Consider the following 21,645-nt stretch of genomic DNA (forward strand, 5'->3'; position numbering starts at 1 on the left):
AATTTAAGATAATGCAGATCTTATCATTAGCTCAGTCCAGATAGAGAAAAAGACTTTTACTTCAGATTCAGGGATAGGGAGGTCTGAACTCAGTTGAAGGAATAGTAAAAGAAGACAAAGCAACTATTAGAGCTTAAGAAGAGTCCCATTTTAGTATTAGTGACTTCATACTACAAAGAAAACTTAGGGAAAAAAAAAACTCAATTAGAAAAAAGTCTTTTTGACAAGAGTAGGATTACTGATATGGGTCTTAGCATGTAAGCAATCATGTTCATGCATTCCAATTCTTTGTTTTCTTTTTTTCCTTTTTTTCACCTAATATTTGTTGAGATGAAAAGTGGCTTAATATGAGATTAAACTTTTTTTTTAAAAAATATTTTACTTTCATTTTTCACCTAATTTTTATTTATGGTTCCACCAATTTAATGTTCGAAACTAGTAATGATCTTAATAAATACTAATTTCTTAGTAAATATCTTAACATCCTATCCATACTTCTTTAATTAGTAAAATTGAAGAAATTAATACTAGGGTTAGAAAAAAGTTCTACAATAAGCTTGGAAGCACTCCACGCCTTAATCAAATAGTGCTATTTTTATACACTAGTGGAACTCAATTCTACAATAAGCTCGAAAGTACTTCATGTGTTGATCAAATAGCCCATATTTTTATATACCATTGGAACTCTTTGGAATCCTTGATGGTTCCATAAATTTCTAAAATGTTCTATGCACAGGTTATATACAAGTTACTTACAACAGTTTATGAATTCTTTATAATAGTCTACACAACTCCAAGGTATTCAAGGACTCTTACCTGTAAATGTATATGGATCCTTTTGGAAGCTTTCTACCCCTATATAAACCCAAGTGAAGGGGACATTTAGAGTGAAGGGCTCATTTAGATACAGTATGAAACCATTTTAAGGATGATTACATGGTCTTGCTCTTCTTCATCTTCTTCTTGAAATGAGGAGCTATTCTTTTTATTTTTATTCTGGTATTTTTTAGGTTCCTTAAGTTATGTGTTCTTATTGTTGTTATTTCTTTTCCACTCTTTGTGGTATTGATGCATGCCTCAGTATATATGAGAACGGCAATCGTAACAATGCAATGGTTTAAATACATTATCAAGAATTGCAAAGAATGCAACAAGAAAATCAATTGTAACTTTTCAATATAGGGAATCAAGCTGCAGATGCTAAATATCCAGCTTGGGATCAGTGTTTAAATAATTTTTCTTTAGATTAATAGTACTTCTGCAAAAGCTTGAACATCCGGGGTTTAAGATTGAATCGAAGGTGGAAAAGATTTTGCTGGAATAACTTGATGTGAAAATACCAATATTTGTGCCACCTAATGATATATGGTGCTTCATTGCTACACCAGCTCTACTCTGATCCACCACTGGCAGTGCTGGAAAGCTTGATCTTCGATGGTCTCGAGCCATCAGCAGCATGCTACTGCTTGCAGTCCTGCTCAATATGCATAATATTTAGTTTTGAACTTTAATCTCTAGTGATTATCAACACCAAATATGTCAATCTTTTTGTATGGACAAATTGTTTTTAATGTTAGGTGATGAAATATACATGTGTATTGTTCTTCATTTCAAATTGCAAATTTCCGGTTTTAGATTAGGAATATTATATATTTTAATAGGGCTATTATTATATATCATACTAATGTTATACAAAACAGTACTGGTTGCTAGCTGATAAATACCAAGTCATAGAAACCCCAAATACAACAATGACATTAATTCTCCGTTACATAACAGTTTGGATAGCATGGGAAAAGATTTATTTAAACATCATAAGGAGATGAACTTGGTGGATATTTTCTCCCATCATTTACCTACATAAAACAAAAAGCAAAAAACCCCAGGAATTAGGTCGAACTTGAATCTTATTGTAAGCCAAAAGAAAACATGGAAATCTACTTACTTTGGAGAAGTACTGATTATTAAGGATGAGCAAAAATCGAAATGCCCAGATGAACAATCATCTTTAGGCCGTCATACACATCATAGGAACTTGAGGAGGATTTGGAGAACAAATTTTTGTTTTGCCCATCATAATTAGTATATAATTCACAGCAAGATTATATAGGGTAGTCAATGACTATGCAGTATTCTAAAAGACAAAGAAATCTCACTACTTTTTTCTACCCAATGCATGGCTTGAAATGTCTCATTAAGCTATTCATGCATATACCATTTGTAGTGATGAATTTAGCAGACCTAAGGCTACTTGGTGATTTATGTGCTCTATTAATAATCTTCAATATTAGACCGAGAAAGAATGCAAATGAATAAACATGGCGAAAGATGAATGTACCCGAGATGGAGGACCTTCTTATCAGGAAGTGGGTAGCCTGTGGATCCACCCTCAATCATATTGGGCTGAAAGAAATTGCGAGAAACTAATGCCTGGATGGCATTAAACTCATGTGTTGACACCATGTTTGCTTGCTGAAGCCTCTCCACTTCTGCAATCTGAAAGTTTAATGCAGCAGAGCTCAATGAAGAGTAGTAGTATGGATATGGATAGTTTTCATACATCAAAAAAATTAAGTAATTATAGCTCAATCAATTGTGGAATATATACACTAAAAAGTTCAACTGAACTGCTAGATCGGTATCAACTGTTGTGCCTTCAATTTTATCACATTCAATTCCTATACTAATTTAATTCATACCTTGGTTCGGAGATATACGCTTTCATTTTCCAGCTCAATTTCCTAAGAAAATTAACACATGCTCGATAAAGAATTCTGGTAAAATCATAAAAGAAGGAAACCAACATGGAAATTGATGTTTAGAACAAGAGATTACCCTTTTCTGCAAGTATTCAATCTCAGCCAACAGCAACTCATGCTATTGCATAAGAACAAGCACGACATTAGAACAAAGGAAAAAAGATAGGCTTTGCTGATCTAGTGATCACTTGTCTATTTTTCACAAAGTTTCCAAGACAAAATTCAGCTCAATCACCAACTAAGCTAGATGGGTGGAAGTTCCTACCATCAGGCTTTAGTTATCAAGTGAAAGCAGTCTCGTAAATTAATTCAATCTTCATGTATCATTTAATCAGTGAATGATACCATTTTTTTTTTACCATTTCATTTAAGTCACAAAATCAAATGCCCAGCCAGATTAGAATTAGTGTCTACGTGTCGTTACCTTCTTGGACCTGATTCTTGTGATGCCTCGTTCAAGCCTGTTCTCGAGCTGCTTTAGCTCCTTCACAGTCAAGGAAGCCAAGGAATCACCCATTAAGTGCCTATAAACACAGACAAAATGTCTTAGTACAACCTGCTCTTAAGTCTTAACATATCTAATTAAGATCGTTAAGAAATATTTGAAATTTTTGCATGGGAACTGATGTCAAAAACCTAGTTAAAGACACAAGCAGAAGGAAAATGCAAATTGACATATATATAGATATATATATATATATATACACTCAACTGCATGTGAGAAAAATGAAATATGAATCAAGGGTACCTGTTAGAATTCTGCAGCATCTGTATTTGCTGGCGCAGCTTTGCTGATTCTTGCTGGTAATACTATGTTCAACAACAGAATTCGAGAAAGTTCAATGGGATAATCCAAAAAGAAAAAAGAAAGTAGAATAATGATTTTAACAAATTTGTTTATGGCTAAGCATGATGAGGGTTTTAATTTGTGGCCAGCCTAATGAAAAATGTGCACTTTTCAATCCACAGAATGGATTGAGATGTTCTACATCTGATCAGTAAACCATATAGGATTTGGATTGATTCATTAACTATCATAAAATGGAAGTTTTCTTACTTGGGCATTGATCTCCATGGTAGAGCCTCCATTTGTACTATCTGAGCTGGCCTTCTTGTACCTATCTATGGTTGATTTTATGCTGTTTTCCAATATATAAAAATAGAATGAATTAAAAAAAATTGTTGCAAAATGGATAGAAATATTACATATGATAGAATTCAAGGGAGAAAATTGCTCCAAAAGTAGTCAAAAGTGAAGGCGGAAAGCAAAACCCTAAAGGAGGAAACCATATATGATGGGAGATGACAGCACAAGTTTGTGAAAGGACTATGACTTGATATGAGAAAGATGAAGTAACAGCACAAACACCCACAAGTTATGAGACATAAAAATGATTAAAATCACTATACAGTATACACAGTGACCCCACTGCTCAATTGTTCATCAGTTTCATGAGTTTGTATGGAGAATAGCAGTTGAAAAGTCTTGTCCTGGTTTCTACTCTTCAGCACTAAAAAAGAGCAGTGATTGCAGCTTTGAGAGGCAAAGAGAAAAGACCCAAGACTCCATTCAAAGTTTGCGGAAAGCCAAAAGTGGAAAGAAACAACCAGAAAAACTGAGATTTTGCAAACAAGGGAAGATACAAGGAAAGATGAAAAATGAGTGGTTGGTTGTACTGCTATGACCACCCTTTTTCAGACACTGCCACAGGGTTCAGATTCTCATGGATTGCACCACTGAAAAGCAAGAGAAAGAACAATGAAGAGCACTGCCACTCTGCAACTGTATGCATTATAGGTCTTATTGGTGCAACTTTACCATGAGGATTTTATTCTCTGATTTTTTGTTTATTTTTATTTTAGTTTCTTTGTGTGGACTTTGTATGAAATATGTATTGGCTTTCAATAACTACTTTTCATGTATGAGATGCATCAAAACTCAGATAAGATAAGTTATTTGTAATGTTTTAAACATCGGACCGAATTGATCGATTTAATCAATCGAACTATTGACCGGATCCTAGTCCAATCCCCGATTGACCTTTTGAGCTAGAAGGGGGTTCGGACCAGTACTAAACTGGATGGTTTGTACATTTTTTTTTTCTTTTAATTCATTATTAATCTAGCTTAATTTCTATTATTTAAATAAGTGATTTTAAGGACATGTAGATAACACTTATAAATGATTTATCGACATTTTTGTTAGTAAATTTTTTTAATTAATAATTTTTTTTGAAATATCATAGTCATCCTCACTATTTATTAAAGCATTTTTAAAATTTTGTTTATAAGATAGATTACATAATACAAATAATGTCTGTTTCATCTCTAATTACTAGACGCAGGAGTTAAAAAGTTATCCCAAATAGGCTCTTATTTTTATATTGGGAACCAGCACTACAAGATCTTTAAGGTCAAACTAATTAACATGCATGCATATAAGTAAATACTAATCTTGATCTATATTGCAACATTTGATTTGGGTTTTCCATGGAATATCTCATTGATTTTTATATTTATTATAATTGAATTAATAATTTTAATTATTGAGGAAAAAAATATCCAAATCTATTATCACAAAACCCTAGAGTACCTAGGAAAAAACATCTTCTCTACCTTACTCTCATTTTTTTCTACCTTCTATTATGAAAATTGTGCATGTGCGTGTTTTTTTTTTCTTTTTTTTTTGATAACCCGGAAACCCCACCGTGATAGGGCCTTTCAAATCCACACATGGCTTCGAAACCTTAGGGATTCCAACGACACCCATTAGAATCAACTCCGAGTAATCCAGGGATTCTTAATGATGGTAATCGAACCCAAGACTTTGCACCTCTATCACATATATATCCCACCATTTATTATTTTCAAAGGTTTTTATTGGAATTAAGTTGGTTATTTTCTTTCTTCTTATAACTTATTTACTTATTTTATAATTTAACATGTTACATAAAAATATCATAAAAAACAATACAACAACGGACAAGTTCGATAGAAAGGGATATTGATCATTTTATTGGTAATCTATTTGTAGTTAGAAAAATTAGTGACAAATGTCTACTCAAATAATATTATGCAATTTTCATTTACCACCTATAGTATTTAGTTAGGTTTGTTTGAATTAAAGAAAACACTAAAAAATATATTAAAAAGGAAATTCATCATTGGAGCATCATCCTAGAGTTTATTTAAGTTTATTCTTACCTCATTTGGACTCCAATCATTATGACACCATCCTAGGAGCTATCTCAATTTATCCTTAATTCCTTTAAACTTCTGTTATTATGACATCATCCTAGATTTTGCCTTAGTTTATTAATTGATCTTGTTTGGATTATTATGGAAAGTAGGAAAAATCAAATCTAATGAAAACTACATCAAAATTTTTACATTTTTGAAATTTTGTTTGGTTGTATATGAGATAAAAGAATAAAAATAATTTTATATAAATAAGTAATAACAATTTATTGAAACATATTTCTTTATTTTTCTTTTTCTTTCTTTCATTTTTCTTCTTTGTTTTCTTTTTCTCATACTTTTCCTCAAATTCTCTTAGGTGTAAAATGTAGGGGTTGCATTTAAATCTTCAAAAATTTAAGAGAAAAAAAAAAAGAAAAAGAAAAAAGATAAAAATTATGATTTTTTTTTTCAAAAAAAAAAAAGAAAAAAAAAAGCTTGAACTTAATAATTTTTTCACATATTTTGTCAAATTTATTTCTCTTATTTTTCTCTCATATATATAAAGAATAAAGATTTTTAAAATATTTTTTATTCTATTTGAATTAGGAAAATAAGCAACAATACGATTTAATCGATATGATTTAAAGATGATCAAAGATGATGTTAATTAATTTTATGCAATAAAATTGAATTTGACTAAAAATAATGCATTAAAATTAAGAAATAATAAGGAAGACTTCTCCTCTCCACCCCCAACCCCAAACCCCACCCTCAACATTAAAAAAATATTCAAATTGGTCTCTTGTTTCTTTTCTTTTTTTTTTTGTTAATTGAGTAAGGGTAAAAACAAGTATTTTTAAAAAGTATAAAAATAATTTAAAAAATTAAAAACAAAAAAGTAAAATCTCATGTAAGACCAATGTCCTATTTTAAATACTATCTCAACTGTGAGAAGATTTTCAATTTCCTTGAACAAGGGAGAAATTAGGGAGGAAAATGAGACATGAAGTGAAGAAAAAAAATCTTGGATGGCATTGAGCAAACATGAAATGATTGATATGAAATATTTATTCAAACCCACACAAAGATGTAATGGGTGCTGATGTACACCGTCCCATTTCTGATTTGATATCCACAAATTGCCCACACCAAGTGAAAAAAACAAAGAGCAGTGAAAGGTGATCACTTTACTGCACTTTAAATGAGAATGGGAAAGAGGAGAGGACCAAAAGACTCCATTGAAAGGTTCACAGCTTTTAGGCTGAAGAAACCCTAAACAAAAAGATGGAGAAAAACAAAGGGAAGGATTTATGATACATGGGCTCTAAGCCTCCCAAAGCTGGAAATGGAAAGAGAAGAGCAGAGAAACTGAGACTTGAACAAAGAGTGGAAGAGGAAAAGGGCCATAACCCTTTTCTTAAATACTGTACTGTGGACAGTGGAATACAGATTCTCACAGATTACAATGTTAAATATTATTGGAAAGGAACAGTAAGGAGAGATGGGAAGAACTAGCTAGGAAAAGAAACCCTAACTGGCTGTTGCCTAGATTGTCTTCCCTTGCATGCATATCAGTACTACCAGTGTAACTGATAGTTGGATTTCAACTTTTTCGGTTTTTTTTCCTATTTTATTTTTATTTTTTCATTATAATTTTTATTTTTTTTAATGCACTAAACATACAATAAAAAGAACCCTCTGATAGTTAATCTTTGAAGAAGTTTCTAACTATAGGTAAAGTGTTCTTTCTGATATTTTCCTTATATCAGTCAAAGATGCAATTAGTGAAAAATCATGAAGAAGACATTGTTTTCTCAGATTCATCAGCAGATGCCTGATGAAATGTCAGAATATTATCTGCATTTTCCTTCATTAATTAAATTTTGATGAAAGAAAATATCATAAATATCAAAGCAGGTACCCATGTAATCCCTTCCTAAATAAAGCAAAAGGAATCTGACTCCCCTCATAAAAAATCATAATCTGCAGTGAGTTAGATTTTCAAATTTATTGCATCTCCTCCTTCCACTGTTCTTTTTTTTTTCTTTGCTTTAATAACATTAGGGTTCTGCAACTTCTGATGATATTAATCTCATCAATATAAAACCATTAATTGCCCGTATGATGCACCAAAATGGAGAAAGATGAACATAGAAATTCAGCAGATGGTTGAAGAAATGGTGGAGAAAATTATTACTTGTTGTTTGAGTACTCATAGACTCGACCGCGGCTGGAGAAGACGATGAGGGCAACTTCTGCATCACATAGCACTGATAATTCATAAGCCTTCTTCAAAAGCCCATTCCTTCGCTTGCAGAATGTGACCTGACGGTTGGTCGTGTTTTCGATCCTCTTGATCTCGATCTTTCCTCTCCCCATGTTCACTACACTGTTAGGTTTATTGCACCAAAAGAAAAAATGGCTTAGGTATATAAGAACAAAATTTTTGTACTACTATACATTGTTATATTATATCACCAACTGAAAATATTAGAAAAAATTACCAAAGCATCTCTTTATGAAACTGCTAAAGATTACAAAATACTAGAGAAAGAGTTGGAGATCTGTTCAAGCTTTAAAAAAAAAAAAAAAAATTGAAGTATGAGTGACATATGAAGGGTAATAATGCATGTAATTTGTGAGAGAAGATCTACCGAAAAAATGTGTGTTTTTGGTAGAGGGTGAAGAGGAGAGAGGAGAGAGGAGAGAGGAGAGATCTGAATGATGATAGACTGAGAAATGAGAAAGTTAGATGTTTGAAAAATAGGGTGAGGCTTGTGTATATAATAAAATAATGATGATAATGTAGGAAAATAAGGAGATCTTGGAAAAGAGATGGAAACCAAAAGATTGGGAGACAGAAAATCTGTAAGCCACTGAGGAAAAAAGAACATGAAGAGATGAGAACAAAGAGAAGAGAACATGATCTACCATTTGAAAAATCAACCCAGGATCTATCTCCACTACTAATACTACTACAAGTGGGTGCACGTCTACACATCTCTCTCTCTCTCTCTCTCTCTCCACATTTCTCAAAAACCCCATGACCCTTAACACATTTCCCATAAACCCAGGATATGGATGAGAAGCTTAAGACCAGAACGCAGGAAAAAAAATTCTGGCTTTTTCCCTTCAAGAGGTTTTTGAAACAGAAATTTATGGAAAAAATAAACTGAAAACTACCAAAACAAATACTGTTTTAACATGAAAAAAAGGCAAAATAATCAAACTGCATTCTGAAAATAACGAAAAAAGGGAAAAGAAAGTTTAGAATAAGAAAATGACTAATTAAAGAATGGAAACAAATGCATGAAGAAGGCAAAAGAGAATCAAGAACTGAAGAGTAAAGTGTTGCAGGAAGAAGAGAGTAAATCAAGCCAAGAAATCTAAAAAGAATGGTAAGAAAATGTAAGAGGTGGAAGTAAATTTGGAGAGATGGGCACTGACAAAAGAAAGAGGAAGAAATGGAAAGCAGATGTTCATATGTAGGCAAAAGTAGATTCTGTGGTGTGGAGGGGAGCAGATCTAAGATTACCCAGTTATGCACGAAACGTTTTCACAGAGAGACACACCTTGTTTCCAAAATCCGGCGACTTCAGCTTTCGGAAAATTTCGGGCTGTGCAAAAACGCGTATCCCAATGAAGCCAAAGTGCCTTAAGACTTGTGTTTAGTCCTTATATATATATACCACAATGGAGAGATGTGAGACGGATATGAGAGAGAGAGAGAGTGGGTGGTGCAGATGTAGAAAGTGACTTTGAGAGAGAGAGAGGGAGGGAGAGGGAGAGCAATAAAGAGAGATAGAGAGAGAAGAGAGATAGTACAAGAGAGAGAGAGAGAGAGAGAGAGAGAGAGAAGAGGAGAAAGATGACAATAGCGAGAGAGAATGGGCGGTGCAGATGAAGAAAATGACTTCTTCAAAGAGAGAGAGAGAGGGGTTGAGGAAGAAAAAGACTTCCGAATGGCTTATTACCCAAAGTCGTATAGAAGACATAGTAGTTTTATAATGTAAACAGCTTTGCAGTTCCAAATTCCCACCATAAACTGCAAACTTTCTTCTCTTCTTTATTTTCTTCAAGGCCACAACCCAATGTTGTATCCAACACGTAAAAGAAACACAATATCTTCCCAAATTACAGTTTAACAGGCTAGGATTTTTGTGCTTTCCACGTATATCTGCACTCGCAACATACATATATGGTATCTCCAATTATTAAAAAACAACATGCCTCTAGGGTTTTAGCCAACTTTACAGTCTTATCTCCAAAACCCTAGTAATGTTGCTAATATCTTCAGTAATCAACTTCGTTCATGCCTTCACAAAGTTACCAACAGAAAAGGGTCTTCAATTAAAAAGGCAAATCAATCCATATCAGTGGAATAAATCAAAGTTCTTGTGTTGGGTAGTTTTGTGTTTAGCCTATAGAGGTTTGGTTCAACATAGGAATTAATTAGTTCCTACAGGAGTTCAATCTGAAGAAGTAGTGACCATGTTGCCAAGTCTATGGAAAAATATTTTTCTTTCTTCCATTGTTGTTGCAGCGCCTGCATGCACCAAATGTATGCTGGCTCCAAATCAAGACGCCTAAAAGATGTAGGGTGTAATTGAAATTGGAAACAACTTATTCATCATCACAACTCCAATATCTTGTTACCCTTAATATAGGATCCAAACACCCCACATGATGGTTGCAGTCTTAGTGCGATGTTGCCGTACAAAAGGGGAGATTAATGGGATGGTTTTGGATGGTTTCAATTAATTTGTTCATTTCTTAGGATTTAGAAACATAATTCATCAGCTATACCCAAAAAGGGTGTATGCACTGTGAGGCTTGTTGATTAGAAAGTTGAGAAAGAAATGAAGTTTGCTGGATTTCCGATGTGGGAATAAGTTTGTTAAAGCTAAACATGCAAACCAATATTTCAACTAGGGTGGTAAAATTTAATATGATTTATTAATATGACTTGAATTTGATATATTTTTTGTGGGTTCAGGTAAAGTATAATCATGTTTATGAAACCGTATTGGTATACATAACCCATTTAATATATAAATATGTCATTTTTTGGTCGATTTGCGTAACAAATTTTTTTATCCCAATTCACTTATTTAATAATTATATTGATTAACTTAATTATAAATTATATTTGATTCATAAAAGATTTGATTTAAAATAAATAAGTCAATCGAATCATAAACATGTAGATGTTTAATTATATTAACTCAAATAAGATAGAATTCAATTTGATTATTAAATTAGCGTGTCATCTATTCAATAATTAATTAGATTATACTATTTGAATTTATATTTTTAACTTGATTATAATTTATATCATGTTTGAATTAGAATTACTAATTGAACTTTGCTTAAAGACAAATACTCAAAAGGATAAAGTGAAAAATCCGAAACTAAGTAGAGAGATTGATACATATTTAATTATAAGTTATTTTCAAATCCATGTACCATCTTTTAACAACTTTAAGAGAATATAAAATAATAATGTAAATAGGATAAAAGTAATATATATTTGATATTCTATATCAGGAAGAAAGTTATTGAAACTATATATATATGAATTTCTTTTTAATCTTGTAGACAAGTTTTAAAATTGTAAAGGTCCGTTTGGACACAACATCTATATGATTGGATATGGATTGTTACAAAATGATATCGGAATCGATTCATAACCTTAATATGGTGGTTATGTATAAATTTTTATTTTTATTTTGTAGACACATTTTAAAATCGTAAGGGTCTATTTGAACACAACATCTATATGATTGGATATAAATTGTGACAAAATAATATCAAAATCGATTCGTAACCTTAATATGATAGTTCATTTCTTAGAGCTCATTTGGATTAGAGCAAGTAATTATATTTTATATATATATATACATACACACGGAACAAACCATTTGTTGAAGAGAATTAATACTTTGTTAGCGATGGATTTTTCCACAATCATTATCTCCACTCCAAAAAGAAATCTCCATTCAACGTGGGAAAATCACCCTTCTGGATTTGAGACTTCAGGGTGACGTAGCTGTTAAGTTGTTGGGTCACGAAAAGCTTCTACAGATATTGTTTGGCATTGGCACGTGCTAGCTTCTTGTTGTATATGCGGGTGTGCGATAGTCTAATACATTAACGGTTCTACTGTGCTTTTATTTGTAACGTTCTCATTGGAAAGTCTTTTATGGAAATATTTAAAAAATATATATTTTAATAATATTTTTTTATTAACATGATATTTAATAAAAATTTTGTAAATATTTCTCCTTCCATTTTTCCTTTCCACTGTGTTTGTGTTGAACCCACAAATTCTAGGATAAGAGAAAAAAGAAAAAAAGAAAAAAATGGTCAAAATCAGCCATTATTGATGGTTGAGAAAGTGGTGGAGGTCTCTCCCATCACTCAATTCGCCTCATTCACCAACCATGTAACATCAATTTCCCAAAATCACACCTCCACTTTCATGTTTCACAAACTCAATCTAGGACACTTTTGGATGTGATCTCCTTTTGAAGATATATCCAGTTCATTTTTTTTTTCAAAATTAATTTTAATAATAATAAAAAAAGAAGAATTGGGGAAATTAACACACAGTATACGTTCCAACTAATTGGGGTTAATTAAATAACTAATTTTCTTAAAAAATTAAAATTTGAAAATTAGAATTCACAATATATATTAGACTCTCCAATAGTTGCTTCTTATAGAAGCTCTACTTTGACTTATGAATGTTCTTTCATGTTTGATAAATTTTTATAAGGTCGATATTATTTTTCAAAAATTTTGGCTTTAGCTTCACCTTCAATTTCTACTTAAATTTCAAAATAAAGAAATAAACATAAAAAAATAAAAAAATAAAACAAAATAAAAGCATAAGGCATTAAGTTATCTCAAACGAGACTTTTTACAGATTGAGAAAAAGCCTTTATATAATTTTTGTGTTTTCAAGTTATATAGTTGTTGTGACTTCATGGTATTAGAGTACTTATTCTTCTAATGACTTTTTCATCCTTTGTTTGTTTGTTCCTTTCGATTTCTTGGAATCTCTCATCAATTAACCAAAGGATGGATGAATTTACTTCTAAAATCTCTTCAAGCCAACTTATCATCACAACTAGAAATCCTAAGTCCTTCTCAAACCAATACCTTGGTGTTGATTAATGCAACCACACTAGTATCATTGAAACTCACCTCAAGCAACTTGCCATCATGGAGGGCTCAATTCTACGACTATAGCATGCTAGGAATATTGATGAGTCATATAAGGCCATGCCAAATATAGAATATAAGCAATGGAAAGGGAAAGACAACTTACTACAGGTCATGCTTGCTTTTGTTTTAGAGCTTATATATTGTTCCCTTCATCCCATATGCTATCAAGACTATAGGGGAATGGTCTTGTTTCAATAGATTTTATGCCAATAACTCGAGGTCATGCATGCTAAGCTTAGGATGGGCTATCCAAAACCACCAAAGAGTTGAAAGTTGTTGGTCATGCAATACATGCAAATCTTAAAAAATGTGGCTATTGAACTTGCTATTATCGGCTCATCCTTGCACAATGATGATCTGATGATTCACATTCTAAATGGCTTAGGTTCAAAATACGGAGAGGTCATTCCTAACATGAGATCTTGTGATACACCTATTCCATTTAAAGAATTACATAATAAACTAGGAGATTATGAGACATTTAAAAAGAGATGATGAGAAGAAAGAGACTATCATCGCAACGGCTCAATACAATCAACAATCATCAAATGATAAATTCGAGAGTGGTTTCTTGAACAACAAGAAAGGTCGGGATAAGATCAAGGAAACAACTTTCAATTTCAATTAAAACAACAATTACTAGAATTAGGCAACCAAAATCATAACAATCAACAACTTGGATATACTCCAAGTAAAACCAACAACGAGTGGTTTGTCAATTATATTATAAGATTGGTCATAGCGCCAAATATTATTGCACATCTTACCCCTTCCATACTTTAACGCCTTAAGTTAATTGTATGACTAGTAGTAGCTCTAACAATAATCACTAAGGTGATGCTTATTTTTTACTTAAATCTAAATATAACTTAATTTAATTTAACTTCAAATATAACTTAATAGTATCAAGTATTTAGTTGTTTTTTTATTATTATTTTATTTCTATTAAGTATTAAGTATTAAGTATTAAAAGGGTGAAGCTTATATTAAGATTATGTTTTGGTTATTTCAAAAAATTATTTTTAGAATTCAATAAAATGTCAAATATTTTGTTTTTTTTATTCAATAAAAAAAATTATAAAATAAATAATAAATTGAAAATTAAAAATAAACAATTTAATATATGAAAGCAAATTAAAAAAACAAATACCACACTAAACTTTGATGCCTCCCATCACATCATTATACTTAAAAAACCTATCAATTCATTCTAAGTATAGCGGTAATAAGGACATCAAAATAGATGAAGGTATAGGTGTTCCAATCACTCATACAGACACCATTAAATTTGTCACACCCACTGTTATATTTACACTCAGCAATGTCTTGTCCACACCATCTAGTCATCAAAACCTACTTTCAATTTCTCAATTTTGTAAACAAGATAATGCCTCTATTACATTCTTTCGTGCTTCTTTTATTGCGAAGGATTTGAGCACTAGGATATCTCTCATCTAAAGTTAGAATAAGGGAGACTTTTACGAGGGGTCATCCACCCACCCATCATCATTAACATCTTGTCAAGTCCTAGTCTCCTCTAGAATTCCTATGCACCATTGGCATTGTTAACCGAGTCGTCCATCATTTAGGATATTAAGTCTAATGACTAACCAACTTCTATAGTTTCAAATTCCTCATCCAAAAATAATTGTAATTCTTGTTTGAAAGTCATCATTTACCTTTTGGAGATTCATTTGATAATTATGACTACTATGTCATCTTTGTTAATCATTACCCCAAAATACATTTAGGTCAATCCTCCTAAGTTTAAATATGATGTTATTCCAATTTTTGAAAAATTCAAGAAAAATTATTTTTAGTCATCTATTGTCATAATATACTCATATAGTAGAGGTGATTATCAAGGTAATTCACCATGTTGTTCAAAAATTTTGGTATCCAACACTTACCTTTCTCTCCCCATACATCTCAACTTGTGGGTACGAATGAATGTCAACATTGTCATATTGTTGAAACAACTAACACTCCCTCACCATGCATCTCTTCCTCTCTCATTCTAGTCAATTGCCTTCCAAACTACTTTATACCTAACTAATTTTCTTCCTACACCCATCCTTAACTATCAATCTTCATTTGAGATATTGTTCATCGAGGATGCCTCATTCAATATTATATCAAACTTTGAGTCTTTGGATGTCTACGGTATCCTAGCTTCACCTTTACAGCACTGACAAGTTTAAGTCATGGTCCCAACCTTGCATATTCTTAGGCTACTCCACAACATATACCATTGTCTTGATTTGACCACCAACAAAATTTTCACACATAGACATGTTGAACTTGTGGAATCCAAATTTTCATTTCAAAATATTCAATCTCATCTTCCATGAGTCATAAATGTATAACATATTTTTCTCTTGGGCATCTTTTGGTCAACCCATATGTTATCACATTATTATATCCAATGCCATTTCAATTCCCATCAGTCACTCAACTAACTACCCTATAGCTACAATTGTCACGTTGCCTTATCTTAGGTCACATCTTAGTGTTAGCTCATTCACATGACCTTATAGCACCTTTAAAAGGTGATTTCTCTAACAACTTGATTCCTTGAGTAAGCTCTTGCAATCTATGCCTTCACCTCCATCTCTACCAACCTTCCCACTATTTAGTCACACCCATCAATTTATCACAACATCACAAGATAATATGTCTAAGCCAAAACAAATAAACCTCACATACCTTACCAAATTCTATCGAGCCTATTATGCCTAAACCGTTAACATGTGTGAAGAGTTTGATGCTTTCATATGAAATTCTACCTAGGAATTAGTTCTTTCAACCCAATGATGGATATTGTTGTGTGTAAATGGATTTTTAGGGTTAAGAGACATTTTAGATGGCATAGTTTTCCATTACAAGTTAGTTGCCAAAGGGTTTGATCAATGACCTAGCAATGACTTTCACACCATGTTAAGCTTAGTTGTAAAACCCAATACTAACCACATGGTATTCACATTAGCATTGACTTATTGTTGGCCTCTTTATCAACAAGACATTAATATTGCCTTTCTTCAAGGCACACATTAAGATGATGCTTATATGAATCAACTACCCGGGTTTGTGGACTCTTAACATCCTACACATGTCTATAAGTCGAAGAAAGCCATTTGCAATCTTTGTCAAGGTCCTTAAGCATGGTATACTGAGTTAGAAGGTTTCTTACTTTCCTACAGTTTCATAAACTCAAAATTCAACAGTTTTCTATTCATATATTATTAAAGGAATCTCACATTACTTCTATTAGTTTATGTAGATGACTTAATCATCATATAGGAAATTATTTTTAGTTTATGTAGCAATTTATTAATTTTCTTGTAAGCATATTCTCAAAACTTAGACAATTGAGTTACTTCTTAGGAGCGGAAGAATTTTTCAAAAAAAAAAATTATCACCGTCTCAACAAAAATGTACTTTTAATCTCTTAAAGAAAACAAATATGTATAGAGAAAAAGAAGTAATTACTCTTCTATTTTTGTCCAAATCACTTTATCTTGACAATAGAATTCATCAACCAATGCCACCTTGTTTCATCAAACAATAGGAGTCATGTAATATTTCGCTTTAAAGCGACCTGACATCTTCTTTTTTGTGAACAAGTTATAATAGTTTGTGCATTGTTTCTCAATTACTTGTTAGACAACTACTAAGAGAGTTTTATGCTACCTTAGAAGTACTTGTCATCATGGCGTATTTCTAATTGAACATTATCTCTCAAACTTTATGCATTTTTTATATATTGGCTAGGAACATAGATGACCAATCTCAACAATGACACATCACATATGTCATCTTTACTTAGCACTATTCTGATCTAATAGAGATCCAAAATGTAAAAGATAGTTGCTCAATCATCAATATTGGAAGTTGAATACCGAGTTGTAGCTTTCACAATAAGTAAAATAAGTTAGCTTCCAAACTCACTATAGAAGCTCCATATCTACCTTTGCTCCACATTTACATTATATTGTGATAATATTAGGGCCACTTATCTCTACATTAATATGATGTTCAATTGAGAATGAAACATATAGCCATTGACATCCATTTTGTTCATAACCAAGTGAATAAATAATCACTTCGCATATCATGTTCATATCACTAATCGACTAGTTGACTCACTTACCAAACCAAAGTATGACCAAAGCTAAAAATTCAAAATTCCAAGATTGGAGTTCTTGATGGAACTCTAATCTTTTCGGGACATGCAAGGAATATGCACTTAGCCAACTTATATAAGGCAGCAATCAAGGGTCACCCCAAATCATCAACCCAATTCTCCTTCACAATCATAACACATGATATTTGATTCTCAAATCAATGTATATTTAGATCCACTTTTTATAAAATGTATTTTGGTTCATATTATTTAGTATGTATATATATATAGTTTCTAAAAATTTATTTAGTGGTTTTTTTTTTTTTTTTGCCTCACATGAAATTTTATTTTTATAAGTAATGATGAAGCATATGGCTATAGATGATGCCAAGTAATTTGCTAATAAAATATAATCTTTATAGAACATTAAATCCCTTGTATAGGGGACTACCCATCTTGCACATGCAATCCATTTTCCTTCTTAAGAAAACAAATAAAATAAAACTTATTGTAACTTGAGCTTTCAGTTCTTTTTTCTTTCAATTTTTCCTTAGATGAAGTAGCTTTTAACTTCCACTATTTTGATAGTTAAATAACTAGCAAAGACATAATAACTACTATTGTGTCATTTATATGCTTCTCCCATGATGTTAGAAGAAAAATACCAATCTTCCTAATTTTCCACAATTGTAAACATCCTTGAAAGTTGTATTTAACTAATTTTTTCCTTTTAATAGTTAAAAAAGCACTTCCAAAATAAGACTTTTATAAGACATTATAGGGTGATTTTATTATAAATTAAATACATAAATGAAATACATTTGTATTTAATAGAGTTTAAAAAGTTCAAAATTACTACTTTAAAAAAAACACATCTACACATTATCTCTTGTGGCATAAGCTAACTTGTAGGAGTTTGAGAATTTTAACATTGCTTATTTTTTCAATAATCTCTTCACATGTTGACCTCTTTCCTTATCAATCATATTTATTTTGTTTGTTGCCAACCAATTTTTAATTGACAGAGCTTTCTTAGGGTTTGTATCTTAGTGAAGAAGTAAGTTATCTTCACTGAATCTTATTTAGTTTGTAGTGTTTGGAGCTTTGCTAGAGATGTGTAATCCTTGCTTAGCAATATAGTGTTTTTAATATGGAATCTTTTTCTATAAATGAAAGCTCCTTGTGGTCCAATTTAAATGCCTTGTCATAAATGGAGTTGCTCCTTCTCTTTTCTTGATAATATTTGATTTTGCAGCTCTCTTACTATTTTGATCAATGTATGAAAATAGCTACATTGATTAGGAAGTTTTTTTGTGTATTTATAAACTCTCCAACCTCGATTAAGGCAAAACTCGCTTTCAACTTCATTTTATGGATTAATTAGGTTGTAATTAAACGTAACATGTATATAGTTTTTTTTTTTTTTAAGTTACTATATTTGGTATTTGAAAGATATTAAGAAAAAAAATGTTAAGGAAAATGATTTTTTTTTATACAATAGAAAAATAATACAATAAATATTTAAAAAAAAATACAGAGGAGAGTGTTAAAATCACCCTTAACAATTTTTGGATAAAAAGTTTTAAGATAAAAATTTCTAAACAAAATCATACGATCGGTTCATTGAAGTTATTTTTACAAATATGGTTAGCATTGCATCCTTTTAATCAAATATTTATTTAATTTATATAAAACAAATTTTTTTTAAGTGACCCACAAATAATCAAGGCATATTCATAACTTTTTTTTTTTTTTTGAGTGAAGCCATAAATGATCAAGGCATATTCATAATAAATATAATCTTATATCACACTACCATAACTAGGGCATGGCTCATCTTCTATTAATAGATGGATAGCTATTTATGTATGATTTTCACATGTGAATATAATTACCATGGTATGATTAAGTCATACCAAATTTATTGGTAATCAATTTGCCATATATGTCTAAGTTATAATTCAATGAGGTAGCATTAGTTGTCTAACAATAAGCTTATAAAGAATATGGATGCTATCTTTCTTATTAGCTTTTTCATAATTGATTAACTATATGGTATTTATGGGTGTTACCCATCCATCCATAAATAGGAAGATATCCTCATTCAAGTAAATATTGATAGGGGATAGATTCCTTCCAATTTTGTTCTTCTTGTAAACCACGAAAAATACTAGAACAAGGAAAAAATAATAATGAGAAATTTAAATTTTCTTGTTTAATTTACCATGAATACTTTTTGTAAAAAATAAAATTATAATATAAATTACTTCAAAATTTCAAATTTTTTTATTTACATATTTTCAAATTGTTGATTCTAGGAATAAAGAAAAAAAAAATAGGAATATTTTTTTTTTCCATTAGATTTTGATAAAAATATATATATATGTATATAATGTTTTATGCTAATTTTGGACATGATGGAGAAATAATGACTTCCAATAACCAACATAAAAATGTAAAAGAATTAAGGAAACTATAATATTTTTTATTAAAAAAAAATTTAAATGAAATGAAGATGCCAACTGCAGTGGTGGGTGATGATGGACCACTTCAATGAACCATTTGACTCAACATTATTGTAAAGTGAATAAAGTTTGCTTAGTCTATTGGGGAAGTCAATGTGGTCCATTCTCAAGAGGTTGGTGAAGATTTTTCTTCTTTTTTTTTCTCCATAAATTTAATAAATATTCAATATTATCATTAACTGTATTCATGTATATATGAATTTTTTTTTCATATATTCCTTCAATAAAAGAAATTAATTAATATACAAATTTATGACTTTAAAATAGATAATATCTATATAAATAAAGCCTCGATTGAGTAAAAAATATGTGAAATTTAAATGTCATAAATTCTACTCGTCATGATTTTATAGACCCTAAGAAGTAAAAGGAAAACAATTAAGAAGACGTCCCAAAATTGTTCAAAAATAATAATAATACTATGATTGCAAATATAAAAATAACTATAGCAGTGCTTGATTTTTTTATTAAATAAAAAAAATTAAAATATTTTACTTTTTTTATTCAATTATAAATAACCTATTGATGTCAATCTACATAGTTCAAGTCAAATTGTTATCAATAGGTTCAATTTAGTTATATTGATTGATATCAATAAACTACTTTTAACTTAATGAAATGATCAAATATTTTGACTTTTTCTATTCAATTAAAAAACAAACACTATTTATATAAGTATATTTTATGTTTAAAAATTTAGAAACAATTAACAAGCAAATTCCTTATGATTATCAATTCCAATTTTTAAAACATGGGCACTTTTTATAATATGAAAAGTATCATTTTAATTTTTTTTTTTAAATGATTTTTTTTAGAAACAAAATGATGAGTTTCCAAAACATTTTATCACACATGATTCCCATAAAAACAAACCTCACTTTGAGTTTCCTTATAGCCATGCATTATAACAAAAGATGCTTTATAGGTTCCCCCTTGTCTATACCATATATGCCCAATGGACAGTGGACTTGACTAAATTTGTTTTTCTGTAACAAGCTCTGAAAATTCATTGTCCCACACCTATGAAAATGCTTCTGTTATAAACCCTCTAGACTTTGGACCACTTCTCTTCACATTGGAGCTGACTATGACATGTATTTATTGACTCTTTTTTTTTTTTTTTTTTGAATTCGTAAGTGAAGCTGAATGTTAAGTAATTTGATTCAAGTTCCTCCCATTGAAGTAGGTTTGAAGCTCATTTTGACCCCACATTTTCATTCCCCCACCCTAACATTTTCATTCCCATTTAAGTAATTTACCCAAACTTCTTTTTCTTTTTTTTTTTCTTGGCTTGAAAAACACCTTTCTGCCTTTAATAAGACTAGTCCTAACTCCAAAGTGGTTCACTCCTCAAAGGGCTGGTTCCCTATGAAATAACATGGAAGATTCAAATACCCAGCAGCAAAAAACAGTAGCCCACATATTTTCTCATTCAAGAATGTGTACTGAAGGGACTTCTTTCTTCTTTCTTCTTTCTTCTTGTGCCCTAACGCATAGAACTAGGCCACTTGCAGAATATCAATGGCAGATTTATTTATCATGACAATAGAGCTTCATTCTGTCTTTAACCATATAGTTAAGTTCTTTTCCCTTTACATAATTCGCCATCTATTACTCACTCTCAAATGACCCCCACCCATCTCCCCTCATATTCATATAACCCTCCCTAAAGGCCTCAATCTATTTCAGTATAGCATTCCATCTATAAGACATTTAGCCCCCCTCCCAATCAGACATTCATGGTAAGGGATTTCAAAATAAAGAACCCAACCCCCTCTATACAGGCATCATTCCTCCCCACTATCAGAAGAAGTACAAATATGCTCTC

General features: G+C 31.1%; 1 protein-coding gene across 4 annotated transcripts; it reads right to left on the reverse strand.

Moving 5' to 3' along the window:
- Positions 1–1,661: 1,661 nt before the first annotated feature.
- LOC117907551 (agamous-like MADS-box protein AGL11) lies at positions 1,662–9,687 on the reverse strand. Of its 4 annotated transcripts, XM_034821131.1 has the most exons (10): positions 9,512–9,687; positions 8,444–8,512; positions 8,137–8,328; positions 3,817–3,898; positions 3,508–3,569; positions 3,184–3,283; positions 2,836–2,877; positions 2,700–2,741; positions 2,339–2,496; positions 1,662–1,856 (listed from the first exon to the last, which is right to left on the reverse strand). In XM_034821131.1, exons 2-10 carry the CDS (start codon positions 8,449–8,451, stop codon positions 1,853–1,855), a joined length of 690 nt encoding a protein of 229 aa, XP_034677022.1. In that variant the 5' UTR covers positions 8,452–8,512; positions 9,512–9,687; the 3' UTR covers positions 1,662–1,852. The 4 variants fall into 4 exon arrangements, with proteins under 4 accessions (XP_034677022.1, XP_034677023.1, XP_034677024.1 ...); XM_034821132.1 differs by lacking the exon at positions 8,444–8,512; XM_034821133.1 differs by lacking the exon at positions 8,444–8,512 and having other exon boundaries at positions 9,475–9,687.
- Between the last annotated feature and the right edge of the window lie 11,958 nt (positions 9,688–21,645).

The sequence above is a fragment of the Vitis riparia genome, chromosome 18, assembly GCF_004353265.1.
Source record: "Vitis riparia cultivar Riparia Gloire de Montpellier isolate 1030 chromosome 18, EGFV_Vit.rip_1.0, whole genome shotgun sequence".
Classification (NCBI taxonomy): Eukaryota; Viridiplantae; Streptophyta; class Magnoliopsida; order Vitales; family Vitaceae; genus Vitis; species Vitis riparia.

What these genes read in the sequence shown, in the direction of transcription:
- LOC117907551 (XM_034821131.1), bottom strand. An exon ending in ATGCTGCAGAATTCTAACAG is followed by an intron (nt 3,284 to 3,507) that starts GTACCCTTGATT and finishes CTGTGTTTATAG; the next exon opens with GCACTTAATGGGTGATTCCT. An exon ending in CAAGAATCAGGTCCAAGAAG is followed by an intron (nt 2,878 to 3,183) that starts GTAACGACACGT and finishes CTTATGCAATAG; the next exon opens with CATGAGTTGCTGTTGGCTGA.